The 21,154-nt window shown below is 41.5% G+C and overlaps 1 protein-coding gene across 1 annotated transcript in view; it reads right to left on the bottom strand.

Moving 5' to 3' along the window:
* The window catches only part of LOC127624323 (interphotoreceptor matrix proteoglycan 1), a 30,592-nt gene extending 12,840 nt beyond the window's left edge, over positions 1 to 17,752 (bottom strand). The window contains exons 1-12 of the mRNA XM_052099103.1: positions 17,562 to 17,752; positions 15,677 to 15,892; positions 10,300 to 10,466; positions 9,828 to 9,862; positions 9,666 to 9,712; positions 6,045 to 6,145; positions 4,158 to 4,307; positions 3,478 to 3,536; positions 3,231 to 3,251; positions 2,027 to 2,211; positions 1,832 to 1,908; positions 1,477 to 1,705 (exon numbers count right to left, since the gene is read on the bottom strand). Coding sequence (XP_051955063.1) covers positions 1,477 to 1,705; positions 1,832 to 1,908; positions 2,027 to 2,211; positions 3,231 to 3,251; positions 3,478 to 3,536; positions 4,158 to 4,307; positions 6,045 to 6,145; positions 9,666 to 9,712; positions 9,828 to 9,862; positions 10,300 to 10,466; positions 15,677 to 15,892; positions 17,562 to 17,658 — 1,384 coding nt within the window. The 5' untranslated portion in view covers positions 17,659 to 17,752. The remainder of the gene's footprint in view (positions 1 to 1,476; positions 1,706 to 1,831; positions 1,909 to 2,026; positions 2,212 to 3,230; positions 3,252 to 3,477; positions 3,537 to 4,157; positions 4,308 to 6,044; positions 6,146 to 9,665; positions 9,713 to 9,827; positions 9,863 to 10,299; positions 10,467 to 15,676; positions 15,893 to 17,561) is intronic.
* Positions 17,753 to 21,154: the final 3,402 nt, after the last annotated feature.

The raw sequence follows: 21,154 nt of genomic DNA, 5'->3' as shown, positions 1-21,154 counted from the left end.
CATCTTTCTTTGAGGCTAATTCTTTGATAATTTCTGGTAGAGACTCAGTAGGATGAACATCAGTCACTGTCTCTTCTGGTTCTGTGGTCTTGTCCTCTGTAACCATATCTGAAATCTCAGGAAATCCCTCAACCTCAGGTTTGGAGAGTTGGTCCTCAAGGTCAGTGTCTTCCACATGTTCAAGTTTACTAATGTCTATCTCTGGTTGAACACCATCAACTGGCACAAAGGGCAAATTACCTGTTTCTTCAGGCTGGTAATTGTCCATGTGTTCAATCAGGTACATTTCTGTTACAGAGGATCCTGGTGGCTTAATCTTAATCATCTCTGCAGGAGGTTCTGTAGATCCTTTAGTAGATTCAGAGACTTCACTTGCGGTCTCCACATCAGAATCATCAAGTTTGATGTCTTTTCCATATTCTGTTACCTCAGAATGTTCTGATACATCAGCCTCTTTCTGAGGTTCCACCACCTCAACCTCTTCTTCTATTAAATGAGGTTCCTCTTCAGGTCGTATTTCCTCTGCTATGGTTCTTAGTTCTGTTATCTGAACATCCTCCTTTTGTTCCACTTTAACTTCTTTGTCAGTGTTATGTTCCTTAACTTCTACTTTTGATTCTTCTTTAACTACTTTTTTGTCTGGTTCTGCTACCTCAATCTTTTCCACTTGTTTTGTGCCCTCATCCTTTTCTCTTGGTTTTGCAGTCCCATCTTCATCTGGTTTTGCTACCACATCCTTTTCCTCTTGTCCTACTGCCTCATCTTGTTCGATTGACTTTACAACCTCATCTTTCTCTGATCCTGCTACCTCAACTGTTCCCTCAGTTTCTAATGTATCATACTCAGCTTGAAGTTCTGTTACAGTAGTCACTTCTTCAGGTCTTAATACCTGATCTTCTAAAGGCACAGTGTCTTGCAGTACTATAGTATCTTCCTCAGATCCAATTACTGCTACAGACTCTATTGTCACAACCTCAGGTATATCAACCTCAGTTTTAGTATTTTCCTCTGGTTCAGTTGTCAGTACTTCAGTGTCCTCTTCCTCCCTTACAACTGTACTAGTGTCTACTGTTTGAACCACATCTGGAATTTCATTAGAATCCATTACTTCGGTTATTGGATCAATTGGTTCAGTTGAAGGTTGTAGGGTGATGGCAAAGTCAGTAGTGACAGGCAAATTTGGTTTGTCAGACCTTGGACTAAACGTTGTTGCAGTGGTGAACAAAATGTTGGTGGTAGTTACTGGGTTAAATATGATGTCATCCTCTGGAATTGTGTTGAGATTAAAGTCACTATCTAATGAAAGTTTCTCTGTAGTTCTAGGCAGTTTGTCACTTGGGTTTAATGTTGAGAAATCATGTGAAGATGATGGAGCCAGATTCTTGTCTTCATCAACAATGACTAATGATTTGCTGTCTTCCACACTTGGAGCTTCCTCTACTGGTGGAACATGTAAAATGTCTATTATGAGCTCACCAGTTTCACCTTGAATAGTTTCTAGCAGATGTATGATGACGGCCCCATTTTCTGGTTCAGTTATTGGCTGTGTTGGGTTATGGGTTGGGGTGATGGCTATCTCTGCGGCAGTTGTTTGATCCCAAATTTTATCCAGAGCATTCTGATCAGCATCTGATGAACGATGAACTTCAACCACTGTTTCTTTTGTTGTGAAACTGATGTCATCATATGAGTCTTCATCAAAGGGCTACAAATTAACAGGTGTACAATTATAAGTTTGCTTCATACTACTTTTTAATGTAATACACATTAAAGGAGGCTATGTGAGTGGTCTGCTCTGTATCAGCAAGATAAAGAATAAGTTGCATAGAACAAAATAATATGGTAGCTTAGCTGTAATGTCTTCAGATACCTCAAAAACAGGCGGTCTGGTTGAGGATTGGTCTTTGCCTGATGAAAGAATATATGCACCAAACTGACATGGAGTCCATGACCTTGTTTTTTTATTTTTACTGAAACATGAATAAATATGCCATTTAGAATTTTTTTCTCCAAATATTTCAATTACCTGTCTCAAATGTCAGTGAATCAAGATCAAGAAGAGATGACTTTTCAATCAGTGCTTTAACTATTGTATCCTTCAGACTTGGTCCTGTAGATGAAACCACTGTGCCAGTGTTTAAACTTTCATCAGCAATGTTAAGTGTAGTAGTCTCAAAAACCACTGTGTAGATCACTGATATTCCTGCAGCCCTGGAGAAACAGATGCAATAGACACAGCTTGACAATAAAATGGATGGATGGATGGTTTGAGCCTATACTGCATATCTGTTATGACTGCGGGAAGCAGGAGAAGGCAGACGGGTGTTTAGGATCCAAATGCAGTTTTATTTGAGACAACACAAAGTAAACAAACTCAGGAACAAATGAAAAGATCCACGATGGGAAAACACAAACTAGAAATACTGGATTTAACACAGGAGGGGCGCAGGAGTGACTGGGCAGAGAACATCCACAGTGGGCAGGGTAATCCACGATCGACCTGGTAAACAGTAGGGAACACGAACAAAGAGCAGTAACGGGCATAGGCACGAACATGAAACTCCAGACATCGACATGAAAACGCCAATGAACGACAAAGGGAAGGGGAAACAGCGGGGTTTAAATAAAGAGACACGGTAATGACAAAACAACAGACAGGTGCGGACAATAATGCAGAGAAGGGCCGGGAAAGACGGGAAGTGTAGTTTACACAAGGACAGTGAGACTCGGGGCGGACAACAGGGAAAACGTGACATGGAACGTGATCGGTGACGGGTGAAACGGAAAACCCGGGGCAGACAACAAGGGATCGAAACAAGAAACACGGTGCAGACGACAAGGGATAGTAACATAACCAACTCCCAGACCTCCTGACCCAGTGCTTGCCTTGTGGCCAGCTCCCGGTCCACCCAGACCTGTCCCCACACTGTGGCCACCTCCCGGGCCTCCTGAACCTGTCCCTGCCCAGTTGATGCCCCCCTTTTCATTTGTTCCTGAGTTTGTTTACTTTGTGTTGTCTCAAATAAAACTGCGTTTGGATCCTAAACACCCATCTGCCTTCTCCTGCTTCCCGCAGTCATAACAGTATCTTTCCAAAGTATGGTATCCTTTTAGTAATTTTGCTTATGTGATCCAATCAAATCAAACATCACATCACACAATGGACCACAAAGGTGTGAACAAGTTGTAAAACCATAGGTGGTACATTATACACATTATAACACGATTACCCTTCAGATGGTTCTGTCTCACTTGCATGCAAAAAAAGAGAAACAAAGATGGAAATCAAACACATCTGAAACAAGAAGTCAGTCTTACTTAATATCAACAAACAGGACACACACATGCAATTCAGTGTGAATGCAAATAACTATTTCTCATGCAGCAATAAAATTGTCAGGTGATCAGGAATTAGTCACTGCCTTTATAATGAACTTGATGATCAATTCTGATTATTCTTTTTGTGAGTAGACCTACCTAATTCTTAACACTTGGACATCCATAAATCCAGGTAGGCCATCCAAAACTTGTTGCATCTGCAAAAAATAAATAAACAAAAACAAATAGAAAGATAAATATGCACATGAAGCTGAACATGTTATTTGGACATATGTGGATACTATGGTTGACAACTATCCTGTACTAGCTGGGACATCGTATATTTTGGCAAACATTAAGAGGCCCTCCCTGTCAGAATGCTCGAGAGGGACCCCTTAGGAAGTAAAGCTGACTCTGGCACTAGATGCCCCCAATGGTGTCTATCATGGGCGCTGCTGGGATGGGCTACCGGGGTTTAAGGTATTACCAGTACATTATAACCATTACTTTGTTTCGAGGCAGACTTATAAAAAACCTGTATGCCCTTGTTCCCATATGCTGTGTAAAGACAGTCAATCAGAATAGAGAAAATTCTTTCCAGTTTTGTGTGCAATATGCAGATAGTCTTCAACCAGACAGTGGGCATCCCATTATATGGACACAAGGTCCATATAGTCTCTCCAGGCAGAGTTAAATACTCAAATATTTAGCATCCACAAGACTCTGGGACAGATGCCATCAGATCCTGCAGTCTTACCTTGGTAAAGCCTCTTAACCTGTTTTGATTCCTCAAAACATTGCAAAAACATTGCGTTCAGGTATATTATTTGTTCACATACCTGATCTTGGAGATGTAGTGATAGGTCATGATACTGAGGTGAATCTTTGTCACTCAGTATCTCTTGGTACCCAGAGTCCATCAGTGTAATGGTAAACTCTATCACCTGATGAACTGGATTTTCTGGAACCACATTTTGAAGGTCCAACTCCTGCAAATGTAGTACAGATACCATTTAAAGAATCACGTAGGTACTGCATCAGGGCTGCCACACTCACAAAGTTCTGATGTAATGTTTGACAGTTAGGAATGCATTTTGAAATGCTTCATGTGGGACAATCTGTTTGAAAATAGGGGGAGTGTTTGGGAAAAAGTTTGGTGAAGCTAGTGCCAAATTCCACACTTCATAATGCACTATGACATCATCATCAGTCTAGAATCAATCTAGAATAATTTTCTCTCCAAGAACAACCTTATAGACAGTGACCAGTTTGGCTTCAAAAGTGGATACTCTATGGAAGCGGCTCTGCTGTCCATTACTGAATCTCTAAGATGGGCAAGGGCTGCATGCAATTGTTCTCATTCTTCTGGATCTGTCTGCTGTTTTCGACACAGTAAACCACCACATTTTACTGTCAAACCTCACAGCAAAGGGTAACGCAGTAACCGCGCTCTGCTGGTTCAAGTCTTACCTCACAGGAATGTCTTTTAGGGTGTCTTGGAGGGGAGCTGTATCCAAGTCTCACCAACTAGTTACTGGGGTACCCTTGGGTTCAGTGCTAGGACCCCTCCTTTTCTCCATTTACATGCCATCACTGGGATCTGTTATTCGGGCACATGGCTTCTCCATTCATTGCTACGCCGATGCACACAACTCTACCTCTCATTCCAGCCTGACAACCATATGGTAGCTGCTTGGATCTCAGCCTGCCTTGGACACATTTCAGATTGGATAAAAGAACACCACCTCCAAATCAACCCTGCAAAAACTGAGCTTCTCGTGGTTCCGGTGAGCCCAGTGGTTCATCACAATTTCAACATTCAACTAGACTTGTCAATGATTACACCATCCAGGACAGCCAGAAATCTTGGTGTTGTTTTCGACGATCAGTTGAACTTCTCGTACCACATTGCAAGGACTGCCCGATCATGCAGATTTGCTTTGTACAACATTAGGAAGATCAGACTCTTCCTCTCTGAGCATGCTACACAACTCCGTGTCCAGGCTCTTGTTTTATCCAGACTGGACTAATGGTCTTCTGGTAAGTTTACCTGCATGTACAATCAAATCTCTGCAAATGATCCAGAACACGGCAGCACAATTGGTCTTCAACGAACCCAAGAGTGCGAACGTCATGCCTCTCTTCATTGAACTGCACTGGATGCCAATGGTTGCTCGAGTTAAATTAATGGAATTGATGCTTGCTTACAGTACAACCACTGGCTCCACATCTCCCTATCTTCACTCACTACATCAGGTCTATGTGCCCTCCAGAAGCTTGCGTTCTGCAGGAGAACGACGCCTCGTTGTGCCATCTCATATAAACACAAAATCACTTACCTGAACTTTCACTTCACTTCATGAGCACTTGGCCCCTCCCGAATAATTCTCTCTCTACTTAAATTTTTTTTTTTTTATATTTCCATTCTTCCTTTGTCTCTCACCTTCCTCACTATGTGTACTTCTCTAAGAAATTTGTAAACATGTATTACAGCATGTTTTTACCTACTGTCTCCCTTAGAATATATTGCTTCTACTGTTCTCCACATTTGTAAGTCACTCTGGATAAAAGTGATTGCTAAATTAATAAATGTAAATAAATGTAAATGTAGAATGTCCTCATCCTCATAACTTATGATAATGTTAGTCAACATGATGGCAAGAAATCCTTATTCTCATTGACTATTGGCTCTCTGTACAAATGTCATTTGTTGTCCATGCATTTACCTGTGAGGCAGTGGAGGTGTGTGTTGTAGTGCTGACAGAAGTAGATTCGGATTTGGGAACCGAATCATCTACGGCTGCTTTAGTCAGATCCTCCACTGGACCTAAACAACATAGATTGAGTTAATCACTTTCCCACAATGATAAAAGAACAACATTAAAATGAATAGTTCACCCAAAAATGAAAAATCTGTCATCATTTACTCACCCTCATTTAGGTCCAACATATATAACTTTCTTAAGTGAATCACAAAAACAGTTTGGCATAATGTTAACACTACTTTTTTCCGAATTCCGTGTTTAAAATTGTATTTTCACTGAATTTCAAGTTTTAAAGTTTAAAGATAAGACAGGTTTAACAAAAAAACCTGTCTTATCAAAGGAATTCATAGAATTTTTATCAAATGAATACAGAACAATCACTTTCAACATAACATGCATTATTTTAATAAATGAAGAGCTTATATATTCATCTTTACAGTGCAATCAAACACCCAATATTTGAGTTTTTTTAATGTATTTATTTAATTTTATCCATTAATTTTTGCACAGTAGAGCATCACAGTATTAATGAAACCAGTGATGAAACTCAGGCTTGTAATATTGCTTTTAATACAATTTATATATATATATATATATATATATATATATATATATATATATTATTATATATTAATACAATTATATATATAATATATATATATATATATATATATATATATATATATATATATATATATATATATATATATATATATATATATATATATATATATATATATATATATATATATACTGTATATATATTATAATTAATAATACAATTATAAATTGATTTATTATTATTATTATTATTATTATTAATATTATTACTAATACTACATTGAATACTACATTATACTATTAAGATGTAATATGTTTCTGTTGCATTTTTTAAGTTTCAGGCTGTGGCAGGGCGGAGGGCGGGGCCGGGTCGTGATTATACACACCCGGTCCCTTATCAGGCTAATGAAGCCTCCGAGAGGGATAAAGGCCAACTGCGGAGGATTGTGCAGGAGAGAGAGATAGTTTACGGACATGTCCGTCATGTGTGTTTGTGTCTTCTGTTTATGTTTTTTATTAAACTATTATATGGAAAAGCCAGTTCTCGCCTCCTCCTTTCCATTGACTTCTTTACACTCACATTCACTTACTGTTGAAGCGTGCAGCTCATCCAAACGATAAGGTTAGGACTGTAACCATGGTTCCTTAAAAGGAGGGAATTAAATGCTATGTCACTTTAAACTGACGCTATGGGTTATTGCCAGGGCTGGATTGGTAATCTGGAATACCGGCATTTTCCCAGAGGGCCGACGCACTTTGCTGCCATCGGGAGAACTGGGCTGGCCGGGAAACAGGCAGAATGTGCCGCGATAAGATTAAATGAGCTGCCGTGTTGTAAGCAAGCCTGAAGGGTAATAATCTGCGTCCTGATGGGAGTGGTCAGAACTTTCTCCTGGTAGACTTTCCTGGGTTTAAGAACAGCTTTTGATAAGCCTGGTCCAAACTCTAAGCAGGAGTCATTGACCGATACGTTTGAAGGTCCAGATGCATTTTATTGAAGCCAAACCGAGATGCAGCTCAGTCTTTAATGAGAGTGTGTGTAAACTTACTGTATCCGATGGCTTAACTCAAGCACCAAGTTCCAAACCTGCCTATTGATAGACCACCTAGTGTCTTGTTGCCATGGCAGATACACTTTGAGCATAGATGGGGTGAGACCCACGTCTAAACTTTCTTGCAGAAAGTGAAGTATAGGCTGTATGGGTCATTGTAAAGTGTCTTCGCCTCAAGAGTAACATCAATTAGTGAACACCCATCATTTCAATGTGTATAAACATCTTGAAAGGGCTCTGGCTTTAAATATGGTGTTTAGCACCAGTACTGTTCAGTGGCCACATATGAAGTTTCAACAATTCTGGTTGTGGATGCCAAAGTGTAGCCCCCTGCCTGCTTGAGAACATGAAATCCTCTGGTTGGAAAGCCATTAATGCTAGAAATACAGCGAGTAGTTCCAGACAATTTAACAGTTCAAGCATCTCAGATCCAAAATGGGATGTAATCCTCTGCCCTTTTTGGTGACTACAAAATAGCAGCTGTAGAATCTGCTGTGGGCATTGTCCATTGATACCGTCTCTATTGCATTTTTTGAAGGAGATTCAATATCTCTGATCGGCAAATCGGCGAGCCCAGAAACAAGTGTGTTGGCATTGAATCCAAATAGACTCCTCTGTGTCTGACTGCACACCGCTCATGGATGTGTGTATGCCAGTGACTTCAGAAATGCTTCTCCGGATTGGCAGGAGGTCTTCCGCCGTACAAAGGCACCTCAGGACCACAATCTTGCACTTTGGGACCTCACCGGGGATCTGACTCCCCGTCATCCTACAGGGCTTGGACAGATGAGCATGCATGGATTTCCACGCCGGGGTCGAGAAGGGGCACTGGGCCATTTCCACCTCTTCAACCGGGGTAATCAATGTATATCCCACTACGGCGAAAGCCATGTCCTAGAGACCTCTTCATGCAGCTTGGGGAAGAACATTACTGGACGGCGGGACACGTGCCCATAGGATAAGGGGAGAAAAAGCTCACACGGCAGGAAACATTTATGAAACGCCATCTTCAAAAAGATGTTGTTAAGTAAACGGCTCTTTTAGATTGTGCACAGTATACAGATGAGGGGGTGATAACGGTGAAGATGCTGAAGTCTGCCTGCTTTCCCACAGGAGAAAAATTCCAACACTGCTGTTCAACAGTGAAGGCAGTAATCCGTGATTACTGGAGCACCACAGGGTGTAGAAGAAAACTTTGGTCCACCTGCTGTGAGAGGTGCAATCTTGATGGTGATTCTAGTAGAAGAAAATAAATTTTTTGGGCAAAGTATGAGAGAGATCGCTACCCTTAGGGAGAAAATTCTGAGGAGATAGCGCTGTGTGCTGCCATATAATCCCACGAGAGAGGCGGAGGACAAAGTGTTATCTGCCAATTCAAATTGGTGAGATTTTAAAGAGGTTCAGAGATTGGCTACGCCTGCAGGGATAACCCCTATCGTCAGCTTAAAGTGAACCATACATTTGTTTAATTAAATCTCATGATTTGTCCTGATTCATGATTTTAATTTGATTAATAGTGCATTTATACATACATTTTATCTTAAATATGTAAAAATTCTGTGACATTAAATGTTTCATAGTTAATTCAGTTTTTATGACTAGATTCCATCTGTGTTTTCCACAACGCAGAAAACATAGGGCCCTACAATTGAAGAAATGGTGACCATGGGATGTCAAGTTCCATAAATGACAAAAAGCACTAAAAAAGGATCATAAAAACTGGTCTGTGCTATATTAGTCCTCTGAAGTCATACAATAGCTTTGTATGAGGAACATATTCATTGAATAAAAACGTAAATTGCCTGACATCCCCTGGTAACAGCCTGCCTAACATGTCCTTTTGTGGGATATGGAAGAAAGAAATTCATATGGTTTTGGAACAACATGATGGTGAGTATATAATGATAGAATTTTAATTTATGGGTGAACTATCCCTTTAAATGAAGACCAAAATCTATTCACTCTCTACCTTCCGTTCCTTGTGTTCCATCTGTTTCTGGCTTTTCAGTTACTTTTCTGTAAGTATAAAATGAATAGGAATCATGTTATTAAAATATACATAGTTCATCATTTTGTTATAGATGGATTGGAGATGGTTTAAGAATACTGTATGTTTCAAAGGCAGACTCACCGTTCTAGCAATTTTTCATTATTCAGATTAACCCTCTGAAAAGCAAAAGGAAACTTATCAAACTCAAATCAAACTGTGCTACATTGGTTGTAAATGTACGTTTAAAGTTTAATTTATAAGCACCATGTGTGGTTATTTAGTTTTTGTGGCTCTCAGCTTATAACTTACATTTCACACTCTTTTATTTCAACACTTTTGCCAATACAAGATCACAACTAAATTTTGTGGTGGTCATTTTGGACTTATACAGTACACTGACACATAGAGGTGTGGATGCATGTGTCATGCAAAACTAAAGTTTGGTTACCAATGGCATTATAAAAATATGTCACAGCCAGCCATTATTTCATTATTTTTCTGAGTGAAATTTAGAGATAAAACAGATCTGACTGTAATGGCTGATCTTATATGGAAGAAGAAAAAAAACACACACACATTGATGTATTGTATAGTAGTATGAGGATTAGTTTACCCTGTAGACCATATCAGTATGTTCCTGAGAATTGCTGAAGTTCATAGCAAGATCAGAGATGCACAGCGACTCATGCTGACATGACTGGACCCATTTCTGATATTCTGAGCTGCTGGGAATTCTGTCTAGAAAGATTCGAAATGCCTCCCACACTGCCTCCTGACAAACTGACAAAAACAAGAAATAAATCATTAAATAAAAAAATGTGCAGGTGATAATTATGGTAGAATACACACAATCTTACTTTGTGGATCTGTTTTGAGTTAAAATCAGGGGTGTGCATCTTTTAGAATTGAATTGAGAATTACTTTTAAATTCTTACATTTGAATAGAAACTGATTTGAGGTAGCAAACAGGAAGCATATTTATTTTCAATCCTAAATAATTCTGTTAAGGAAATAGAATTAAAATAAAATTACATTCAACAAAATTCCTATATAACTGCTGTAATTGTAGTTCCCCTTCTGTCACTCACTCGAAGTTGTGTCGAATTAAGTGACTCAAGGGGTCTTCCTGGGACACCAAACGTACCTCTGAAACTGAGAAAAGGCCAATGTCAAGTTGGCAGACAGAATTTGCATGCCCGCCCTGGACATACGGGTATAAAGGGAAGCGGGGCAGCGAGTGCCAGTCAGAATTTTTCTTCGGAGCCGGTTGTGCAACAGCAAGCTGAGTTCATCACTGTTCCATTCACCTCTACTGGCGATAAGCACTGCTGTTGGATCTACAGTGCATTTCCAGCTGGCGTACTCTCTCTCTGCACGCTCTGCAGTCCACGCCTCTGGGTGCTTCGACAGCACTTTCATTGCCTGAAAGAGTGTTTCTCCTCCTAAAAAGAGATTATTTCCAATTCCTCTCCAATTCTGACAAATCAGCCTTGCATGCCTGGGCTGTGATCACATGCAGACAGTGTTTTATGAATGGTTCATGTTCTCAGTGCGAGAACACAGCCATGGCAACATTGCGGTGCGGCTTTCTTTTCTCACGAGAAAAAGCCACTTCAGCTGCCCCCCACGTTGTTCCTTCTTCCCACGGGATTGAGGACGACCCGGCTGGCAATGAAGGCGATTTGGGGATGATGACGGGCTCGGTTTCGCCGGGTAAATCCCAAAGAACCACTCGCCCCCCGGCATGCTTGCTTGCAGATGTCCGCTATGCTTTCCCCGGCTGACGTGAGCACGAGGCTGGACTGTAAACCTCCGTCCCCCCCTCAAGGCTACTCGATTGTTTCCTCGGGTCAGGGCGCCGCTCATTTCCACCGCAGGTAGGTAGCCTCAGAGCCTCCAGAGCCTGTAGAATGACGTCATCACTGACCTCGAGAGTCTACAGCACCACCGGACAAGCCGCATCTGCCCTGCCATGCCATGGCTCTCTGGTTTCTGACAGTAATCCGGGGCAAGCACGTCTTGATCCAGTCAGACAGCACTGCGACGGTAGCGTACATAAATCGTCATGCCGGCGTTCGCGATCTAGTCATATGTCACAACTCGCCCGCCATCTCCTCCTTTGGAGTCAGCCGTGACTCAGGTCGCTGCACACTACTCAAGGCACACATAGATCTCTTTGCCTCCCAAGACAACTCCTACTGCCCGCTCTGGTACTCCCTGACAGGAGCTCCTCTTGGGACAGACGTGCTGGCACACAGCTGGTCCCGGGGACTGCGCAAGTATGCATTTCCCCCAGTGAGCCTTCTTGCACCGGTGCTGTGCAAGATCAGGGAGGACGAGGAACAGGTCACCCTAGTGGCCCCTTACTGGCCCACCCGGGCCTGGTTCTCGGATCTTACGCTCCTCGTGACAGCACCTCCCTGGAAAATTCCCCTGAGGAAGGACCTTCTTTCTCAGGGACAGGGAACCCTCTGGCACCCGCACCCAGACCTCTGGAACCTCCACGTCTGGCCCCTGGACGGGATGCAGAAGATCTAGTGGATCTACCACCTGCAGTCGTAGACACGATCAACCAAGGCAGAGCTCCCTCCACCAGGCAACCGTACACCCTAAAGTGGTGCTTGTTCGCGAATTGGTGTTCTTTTAGAGCCGAAGACACGCAGAGGTGCGCAGTTCGGTCAGTGCTTTCATTCCTGCAGGAGAGGCTGGAGGGGAGGCTGTCCCCATCCACCTTGAAGGTGCATAAAACTGCTATCGCAGCCCACCATGACACAGTAGATGGCAAGTCCCTAGTAAGCACGACTTGATTATCAGGTTCCTGAAAGGCGCCCGGAGAACCCTCCCAGGCCTAGCCTCCTGGGATCTCTCTGTGGTCCTCTCGGGCCTTCAGACACCCCCCTTCGAGCTGCTTGATTTAGTTGAGCTCAAGGCCCTCTCCCTGAAGACGGCCCTCCTGATTGCGTTAGCATCCATCAAGAGGGTTGGGTACCTGCATGCGCTCTCTGTCAGCGACATCTGCCTGGAGTTCGCTCCAGCACATTCTCACGTTATCCTGAGGCCGTGACCGGGCTACGTGCCCAAGGTTCCTACGACCCCTTTCAGGGACCAGGTTGTAAGCCTGCAATCAAGCAAGCTGCCCCGGGAGGAGGCAGACCCAGCCTTCTTGTTGCTGTGTCCGGTACTTGCTTTGCGTATCTATTTGGACCGCATGCAGAGCTCTAGATGTTCTGAGCAGCTCTTTATCTGCTTCGGTGGATGGCGGAAAGGGAACGCCGTCTCCAAACAGAGGTTAGCTCACTGGGTTATTGATGCTATTTCCTTAGCTTATCACACCCAGGCCGTGCCCGCCCCCTTGCGGGTTTGAGCACACTCACAACCCTCATGGTGTATTTGCCACATGTTACCTCCCCCTAGACGGCAGGATGTGGCCTCCGCAGGGTCTTTTACCCCTGAAAGAATAGGCGGCTCTTTTGTGACGTCATTGTTTATGTTTGTCGCGTTGCATCATGGGAATCGTGTGGCAGGAAACACCGCTAGATACCTGTAATTTGATTGTTTTGCACGTTTGGAGGAGGATTTAGAGAAGAGGATGGTTCACTCTTGCTGTGTGGTCGATTGTACGGCTCGTTGGGGGCCTGATAAAAAGTTTTTTCGAATTCCCTCCGAAAAAGATCGCGAAAAACGAAAGAAATGGTTGTGTGCAATTACATTCTGTAGCTGTGCTTTGATACCTGCAAGCCTCACTAGTACATGCAGCATTTGTAAGTCCTATCCTGACAGCTGCTTCTACTTTAAACATTAAAGCTGCTACATGACTGCATGTTTCTCCAAGACTGGATTTGAAAGAAGGAGAAATGTGTAAGCTGTGATATACAATTTTTCACCATAGTACAGACGCCATTGAAAGTCTCACACTGAACACAACTGAATTGGTAGAACAGTCACTACATATTCAATAAATAAATAAATAAGAACACTGATCAATGAAGACTTACCTGGCTTTGCAGTCGCAGTGAGCAGTGATTATTTCGCCGTTCTCTTTGGCGATCACCCACGGGAGATGCGAATCACGCTGTGACTCTGCTTGGCCAGGTCGAACCTCTGCTTTTAGCACGATCACTGCTTTCTGTTTGGCAGAATAGATCGGCCCAACTTTTCGAGAAACAAAATAATCATAGGCCTCCAGACTTTTGAAAGCCTTTAATCTTTCATGAGTGAAGGGTCCAGGGGTTTCTATTAAATAAGAATGAATGTCTCCCCAGCAGATTGGTGGCCAAGACACGGGCGAGTCGGACCAACGTTTTTTGTCATCCCAGATCTCATATGGGCTTTGAATAACTTCGATTTTGTCACCAATACAACTTTTGAGCTTCTCTCCAAACCTCCTCCGGTCTTCAGATGTTAAAGTGCTTATATATTGTGGATTTCGCCCGCTAACTCTCTTGAAAGTGCTCGTCGCGTCTTTACAACCCGCCATACTGTTTGTTTTGTTGCCACACAACCACTCGCGCATGCGTACAAAGATGTCAACAAAGATCCTCCTATAGGACCGGTAAAGACCGCCTTCCCCGACGCATTTCATAGCGTTAAGATAGCCCCAGCCACTTCACGTCCTATGTGAGAGACATAGTGAGAGAAAAGGCGCAGCTGCCGGGCTTGCTCCCATGCTAGTCATGTAGCGCCTGTTCCCCCCCTCAGGGGTGCAGGAAACCTAAGGTCTGTATGTGACACCTCTTTGGGGGAATTGGGGAGGGCTACGTGCAGCCTACACAGTTGCCTCTAGCACTCAGTAGCCTGCTTGCACCTGTCTCTGCAGTTCACGTAACATGGTCAGTGCGTGGCGTTTTTATATGGGACCTCTTGTGTCACTTCATTCGACACAATGTCTAGTGAGTGACAGAAGGGGAACGTCATGGTTACTGTTGTAACCTCTGTAACCTACTGTGTACCTTCTTCCACATTTAGATTTACATTTATGCATTTGGCGGACGCTTTTATCCAAAAGCTTACTTACATTGCACTTATTACAGGGACAGTTCCCCCGCAGCAACCTGGAGTTAAGTGCCTTGCTCAAGGACACAATGGTGGTGGCTGTGGGGATTACAAGTTCTGTGCTTTAGACCACTACGCCGCCACCACTCCACACAGTACTAGACCTACCACTGTAAATGGCCATACCTTATTTTTGGCTCCTCAGTTCAAAATCCTGACTGGCACTCGCTGCCCCGCTTCCCTTTATACCCGTACGTCTGGGGCGGGGCACATAAATTCTGTCTGCCAACTTGACAGTGGCCTTTTCTCAGGTTCAGAGTTACGTTTGGCGTCCCAGGAAGACCCTTGTGTCACTTCATTCTATATAACGTCTCGTTCCTTCCCTCGGGGAACGCAGGTTACAACAGTAACCATGACGTTTTTCATAAAACACTTAAATGGGCTAGTTTTAGAAGCATTAGATGATCAATGTTTCAAATATTTTAAATAATGTTTGAAATTGTGAGAAAACAATGTTCTGGACATTTTGTTCTGCTGTATAGGAGAATACAAAATGTTATGATGAATGTGTTAATTGTTTGGACAGTACTGAACTTAGCTAAGAGAGATGTAGGATAAAAACTATTCTACATACAGGGCATATTTCGTCAAAATGAACATGAATATAACATATAATAAATGTATAGAAAATAAAGACATGGGAAGCCATATACTTAAATCTGAGTTCATATTTTGTTCTTGGGGAAAGCTTGTAAACTACACTCACAGCATTTATGAATTTCTTTGAATTTTACTCGCTTTTAATTCTACTTCCTTAAATTCAGAAAATTACAATTCTACATCATGTTTGTTACCCCAATTTAACTTCCAATCAAATTCAGTATTTTGAAATGTAAAGTAATTTTCAATTTAGCTCTGAATAGCATGCAACCCTGATATTAACACAAACATACAGGGTAAAAATTATCCTTCTTTAAAAAAAAAAAAACATGCGTTACCTCGAAGTGTGTAGTACGCTTTATGGCTTGCTATGACCTCTCTCACTGAATCCTGTGGACAAACTTTCACCTCTGAGTGGAAGAATTCTGACCTCTTGATTCGATGTCGTTCCATTTCAAATAAAGATCTGACCCCTGAATTCTGCTTTGATGGGTTTGACATGTTTGTTAAGTTGATAGCTTGAAGGGTCTCTAACGGGGTTTCCCCTCTTCCGTCTGAAAATAATAATGCAAAATAAATAAATAATCATAATTCTGATATTTTTCAACAAAATCCCCTTTTTTTCTCATTGTCTCTCACCCACACAGGCATATACCAATAACTGGATTCTATGCCAACAGACTTGTTTCTGGGCTTGTTCTTTATGGATCTTTGATGTGCCGATTCCATGCATATTTAGAGAAATATTTTTTACTGCATGCAACTTTCACATTTGAGAAAGACAAAACCTTATTATTCTGATCATATGGGCTAAAATCTAAATGCATTTTTCCTCTGAATCTTAGTGCTTAGGAATCAGTCATTCCATTTGAGCCTATTCATATTTTTTAGCAATTTTGAACGTTCTAAAAACATACTTTTCGTACTTGTCTCGCTTGTACCGTCATGTATTGATGTGTTTGACAAATCCATTGTTCATGTATTGTCTATTCACCCCGCAGCAAAAGTAAAACAAAAATAATCAAAAGAATTTTCAGTTTGCAGAAATAAGCTAAAACAATTATTGTTTGTGGCCCACAATGAATAATTAATAAGAAAATTAAACTTAACAAAACTCATGCACATACAGACATCCCAACATTTTGAGGACTTATCAAATCCGCCTATAGGTGACGTTACGTCTAAACACCAAGCAACATGATCACACAGGAAGTCGGCATGTTGTTTCCGAGAGTTACGCTACCCTAGGATCGGCCACATAACGCCGACTCACTGACAAGTGGCATCTAATATTAGACATTTTCACATCAACTTCAGTGTGTTTACCTTCCCCTGTGGCGCAATCAGAAGTGTGTCAAGTCAGCAGTGTGAGAGACTCAGGCTAAGATCCCGCATTGAAACCAGGTAGTAATCACATTCACAAGCGTGATTAAGAGGTTGCACTTTTTCCCTTTAACATTACATTTTTACTCCACTGATTTTTGGGTTTAGCTTTGGGGTGTGGGGATCAATGTGTAAAATATGCATTCCTCCTCACTGTTACATCCTCTACAGCTGAAAACAACTTAATTCACAACTCTCTTTTGGCGCCCCTCAGTGGACATTTCACCTGAAAAAAAGGAGCTCACACGTACCCGTTTCACATTTTGGTTAGCACAAATCGATTTGACCAAAAGAAAAGTCAACCTACTATTTCCGATTTCCCAATGAGATCAGTCTGCAACCAACACAAGTAGTGCAATTTACAACACCGCTTGTTTCATCCATATAGATTTGAATAGATGTTTTCAAATAGGTTTCCCCCGAACACTCCCCAGTCTGCCACTGTTTGGAAAACCGATAGTCCCTCCTCAAATTTAAACCACTGGTTGAATCAATGTTGCCAGGCTGGTCGGGATACTCAAACAAACAAAGCAATGTTTTGATAGTGCCACAGAGTCACATGTACTGTTAATGTCTCTGTATATTGAGCTGGAAAAAATACATAAATAAATAAAAAATAAATCATAATTAAATACACAACACAAACATTTGGTTGCTTTCTACTTTACATTGCAAGCTGTTTGGTGCTTGGATGAGATCATAAATTCATATCTTTCATTAATTTATAAAAAATATTCATGATATGTGTCATAATCAAAGTGCACTTTCTTTATGGTGTAGAAAAAGATAATAGTGTAAATGGATACACAAAGAGTCTTTCTTCATGCCGAAGAACCTTACCTTTGATTCCTGTGACAGGCAGAATAAAGAGCAAAAGTGTGAAGAGACGGCCACATTTCAAAGACATGATGACTTTAAGTCGAACATGTAACCCCATACTGTATTTAGGCTGCAAAAGACGTTCAGGTGCAAAGTCCCTTTTCTTGGATATATCTGTCAGATGGAGGAAAAACCATTATGGTCCATGATACGCTAGATATCTATTTCATTGTCAAACACTGACACCCCAAAAATCCTGGCCATCTAGCCAGACTGTCAATCACTTACAGAACACAAAGTGAAAAGTGCATAGAAAGCAAGAGAGAGGGACGAGAGAGGATAGCGATTTAGTCCAGGCGTGACCGTTTACAGTGAAGTAGTTAAAAAAGCAAACTTCGTTTCTGGAATAATCTGATTATCTGGGGCTCAGACATAATCCTTGACCCACCCACCTCATCCAATTAGTGGCTTTTCCATTCAATCTGTCATCCACCGTGTCAGCTCTGTCACCCGCTCCAGCCTGACGTGTCCCGCAACACAGACTCTGACCTCGGGATTACGTCCTGATCGTTGCACTGTGGCTGGTTCAATCTCCTACATTTTTAGGGCAGATAGTTGAGTTTGCTGTTGAGTTTTAAGAGTGTAATCTGCAAAAATGGATGTCCATGCTCAGAATCCCCTGTAGTGCCCGTCCAAAGTCTGTTGAGTCTGTATGCTCCTGAACTATGACCACTGTGACAGGGATGAGCAGAGGAATGTATTTACAGGTGCCATTGAGGCTTCAGTGGCTTGGACTATAAATACTAAAGCCCCATTGGCAGCACATGAATTGTCCGTGCCATTGCTGTTTTCCTGATCACACAGCAATGAGTATCTGTCTTGTTTTCAAGGAAATACTGTGTATGTAAACATCTTTAAAACAGGATTAATTTACTTGAGAGGCAAAATTGTAGTCTAAACAATATGTTTGTGCACTGTGTATACCCACATTTGTCTGTGTGTGTGTGTGTGTGTGTGTGTGTGTGTGTGTGTTTGGGGGCACAGGGCAGCATACAAGCTAAAACCGCCACTGATAAAAAGCTTAATTCAGCCCCTAATTACATCCCAACACAAAGCTACAAATTTGACAAAATTCATACGAAATTTTGATAACCTTAATGATTTTTTTTTTTTTAAAGAAGTCAGTCTTTTACCAAAATTCTATCTTATTCATTTTAATTTAATTGCATTTTAGATACCAGTTTCTACAAATGTAGCAAAGAGGTGGCATCAAAAACTCTTCAACTGATCAGAGGTAGATCAGATCAGACTGGGGCAGATTTACAGGAACACGTTAAATGACGGCCAGGTTGTTACATCATCAGATGCTGAGGATCTCAACGTGACTGTGACCCAGACTCCTCCGTTACGTTGATTTTAATTGGCTCTAATGCTCATATATCCACTTCCATTAACACATAACTCACATTTATTATTTGTGCACACAATGTACATTAAGATCAGAATAACAACACAAGATTGTTGTGGTTGTATTGCATAAATCTACATCTGCAATAATGTAAATTAATAAATGAATAAATGTTGCTGTTGATTTAATCTCACTATGTTAACAGAATTCACGATAAAGGACTTATGACTTTTTGTCAGTAAATCTAATCCGATTAGACCATCTTGTTTTGATAACTGGAGAGCTGCTCAGTCTGGTCAATGCTTTATCACTCAGTGGAGTCTTTCAAGTAATCTGTAAGAATTATGTGTCTTTTATACAGTGGCAGCCAAAAGAACACATTGAAAATCTGGAATTCAGAATAGAATTTAAACCTGGAAAAAGGGGAAATTGGGGCTACTCGTCACATGTGGTAGTTGTCATAAACGGAAAGTCACTGTTAGGTTCTGAGTCACGATTTATTAACTACAAAATCTTTTGACCAAAACATTTATATTTTTATAAAATTTGCTTAAAATCATATAGGCTGTTTAATAGTAGTTTCTATTGTAACACCTTATCCCAACTATGTAAAATCATTCTATCCATTGTATGTGAAAGCAATTCGATGCAGATTAAAGCAAACCAATATATAGTTCAGCAAAAGAATTCACAGTGAGTTTCAACGGTTTCACCTGGTTCCATTTTTCAAGGGAAAATCCCCTACAACAGGATCTTCTACAAGTGTTTAATGATTTTCGATTTTCAGAGTATTAAACTGAGAGGTAGCTATCCAAAACATCCTGCAGTTTTCTCTAACCTGATCGTCAAATGCACTGTGACTACCCAGCCAAGGTCCCTCCAATGAATCTCAGTCATTTCTGCCACTAGATGCCACCTGTCACTCATTTCAGGATGCAGGTGCTGCTCACAGAGAAAATAATGATTAACTTCACTGTTGTGAGACATTTTTGCAATAACTTTGAAGCAACTAGTGTCAAGGTGTCAAGCAACAGCAGGTGGAGCTCAGCACAATAAAGGTGCAAAATGTAATATATTTACTGTACTAAAGCATAAAATTATCATAATATGTTATCAGAGATTTACTGGCTTCTGCGAAAACAATGCTACAGACAGCATATTCTACTTGAAATGTCTGTTCCGGCCAGAAATTCTGTTTGTGTTTTGGTCTGTGTGATCCACTGCCCATTTCCCAATATTATTTCTACACCCCGGAATGCCAGATTTGAGACAAGATAGCAGACAAACAAAACGCTGCAGCCATGGAAGCCAGCAATATATGTAGCTAACATTGACAGAGTAATAAAAAATCCACATGAGCTGTTTTATAATTTGCAATCAATGAAAATACTGAAAACGTATACATTAGCTGATCAACTTAGGCAGAGTTTACACTACACAATTTCAGGCCCGATTTTCACTCGCTGACAATTTTGTGGAGATCGCCGACAAAAGCCCGAAATCATAGGCAATTCGGAGCAATGATCCCAATGTATAAATTATTAAAGATGTGATTTGAGAGAAGCGCCGACACGTCCCTGATGTCAGCAAGATATCTAGAATTTTTAATATCTGGACATGTCTGCGATTCCAAATCACGCAATGTGAAATGATTTTTGACTGAATACAACTGCAGTGTTGACCTACAGCCAATGAGAGAGCAAGAAACTGGGCACGGGAAGTTTCAATGGGAGGAGTCCTGATGACGGAACATCTGCATGATGACAGTACCTGCAACAGAACATCAACTAGCATGGCTGCAGTGTCAAGAAAGTCTCATTGGACCGAAGAAATGGAAGAAAAATGTGTGGAACATTGGCAGGAGCACCAGTGCCTATTTGATGTTTCATCTGAACTGTACCACAACCGGGTGGAGAAAGAGAAGAGTTGGAAAGAAATCGTCTAGGTTACGAATGTAACTTCCGTTCCCTGATGGAGGGAACGAGACGTTGTGTTGAAGAAGCAACACTAGGGGTCTCTCTTGAGTGCCGAATATACCTCTGATCTATGAAAAAAGGCCAATGAGAAGTTGGCAGACAGAATTTGCATGTCCCGCCCCCGGACATACGGGTATAAAGGCTGGGAAATACATCTGTTTGATTCAGGATTTTTCTGAGGAGCCGGAAATGGTCCATCAGGGAACGGAGGTTACATCCGTAACTTGGAG

Source organism: Xyrauchen texanus, chromosome 30, assembly GCF_025860055.1.
Source record: "Xyrauchen texanus isolate HMW12.3.18 chromosome 30, RBS_HiC_50CHRs, whole genome shotgun sequence".
NCBI lineage: Eukaryota > Metazoa > Chordata > Actinopteri > Cypriniformes > Catostomidae > Xyrauchen > Xyrauchen texanus.
This window is presented reverse-complemented; position numbering and strand designations above follow the sequence as displayed.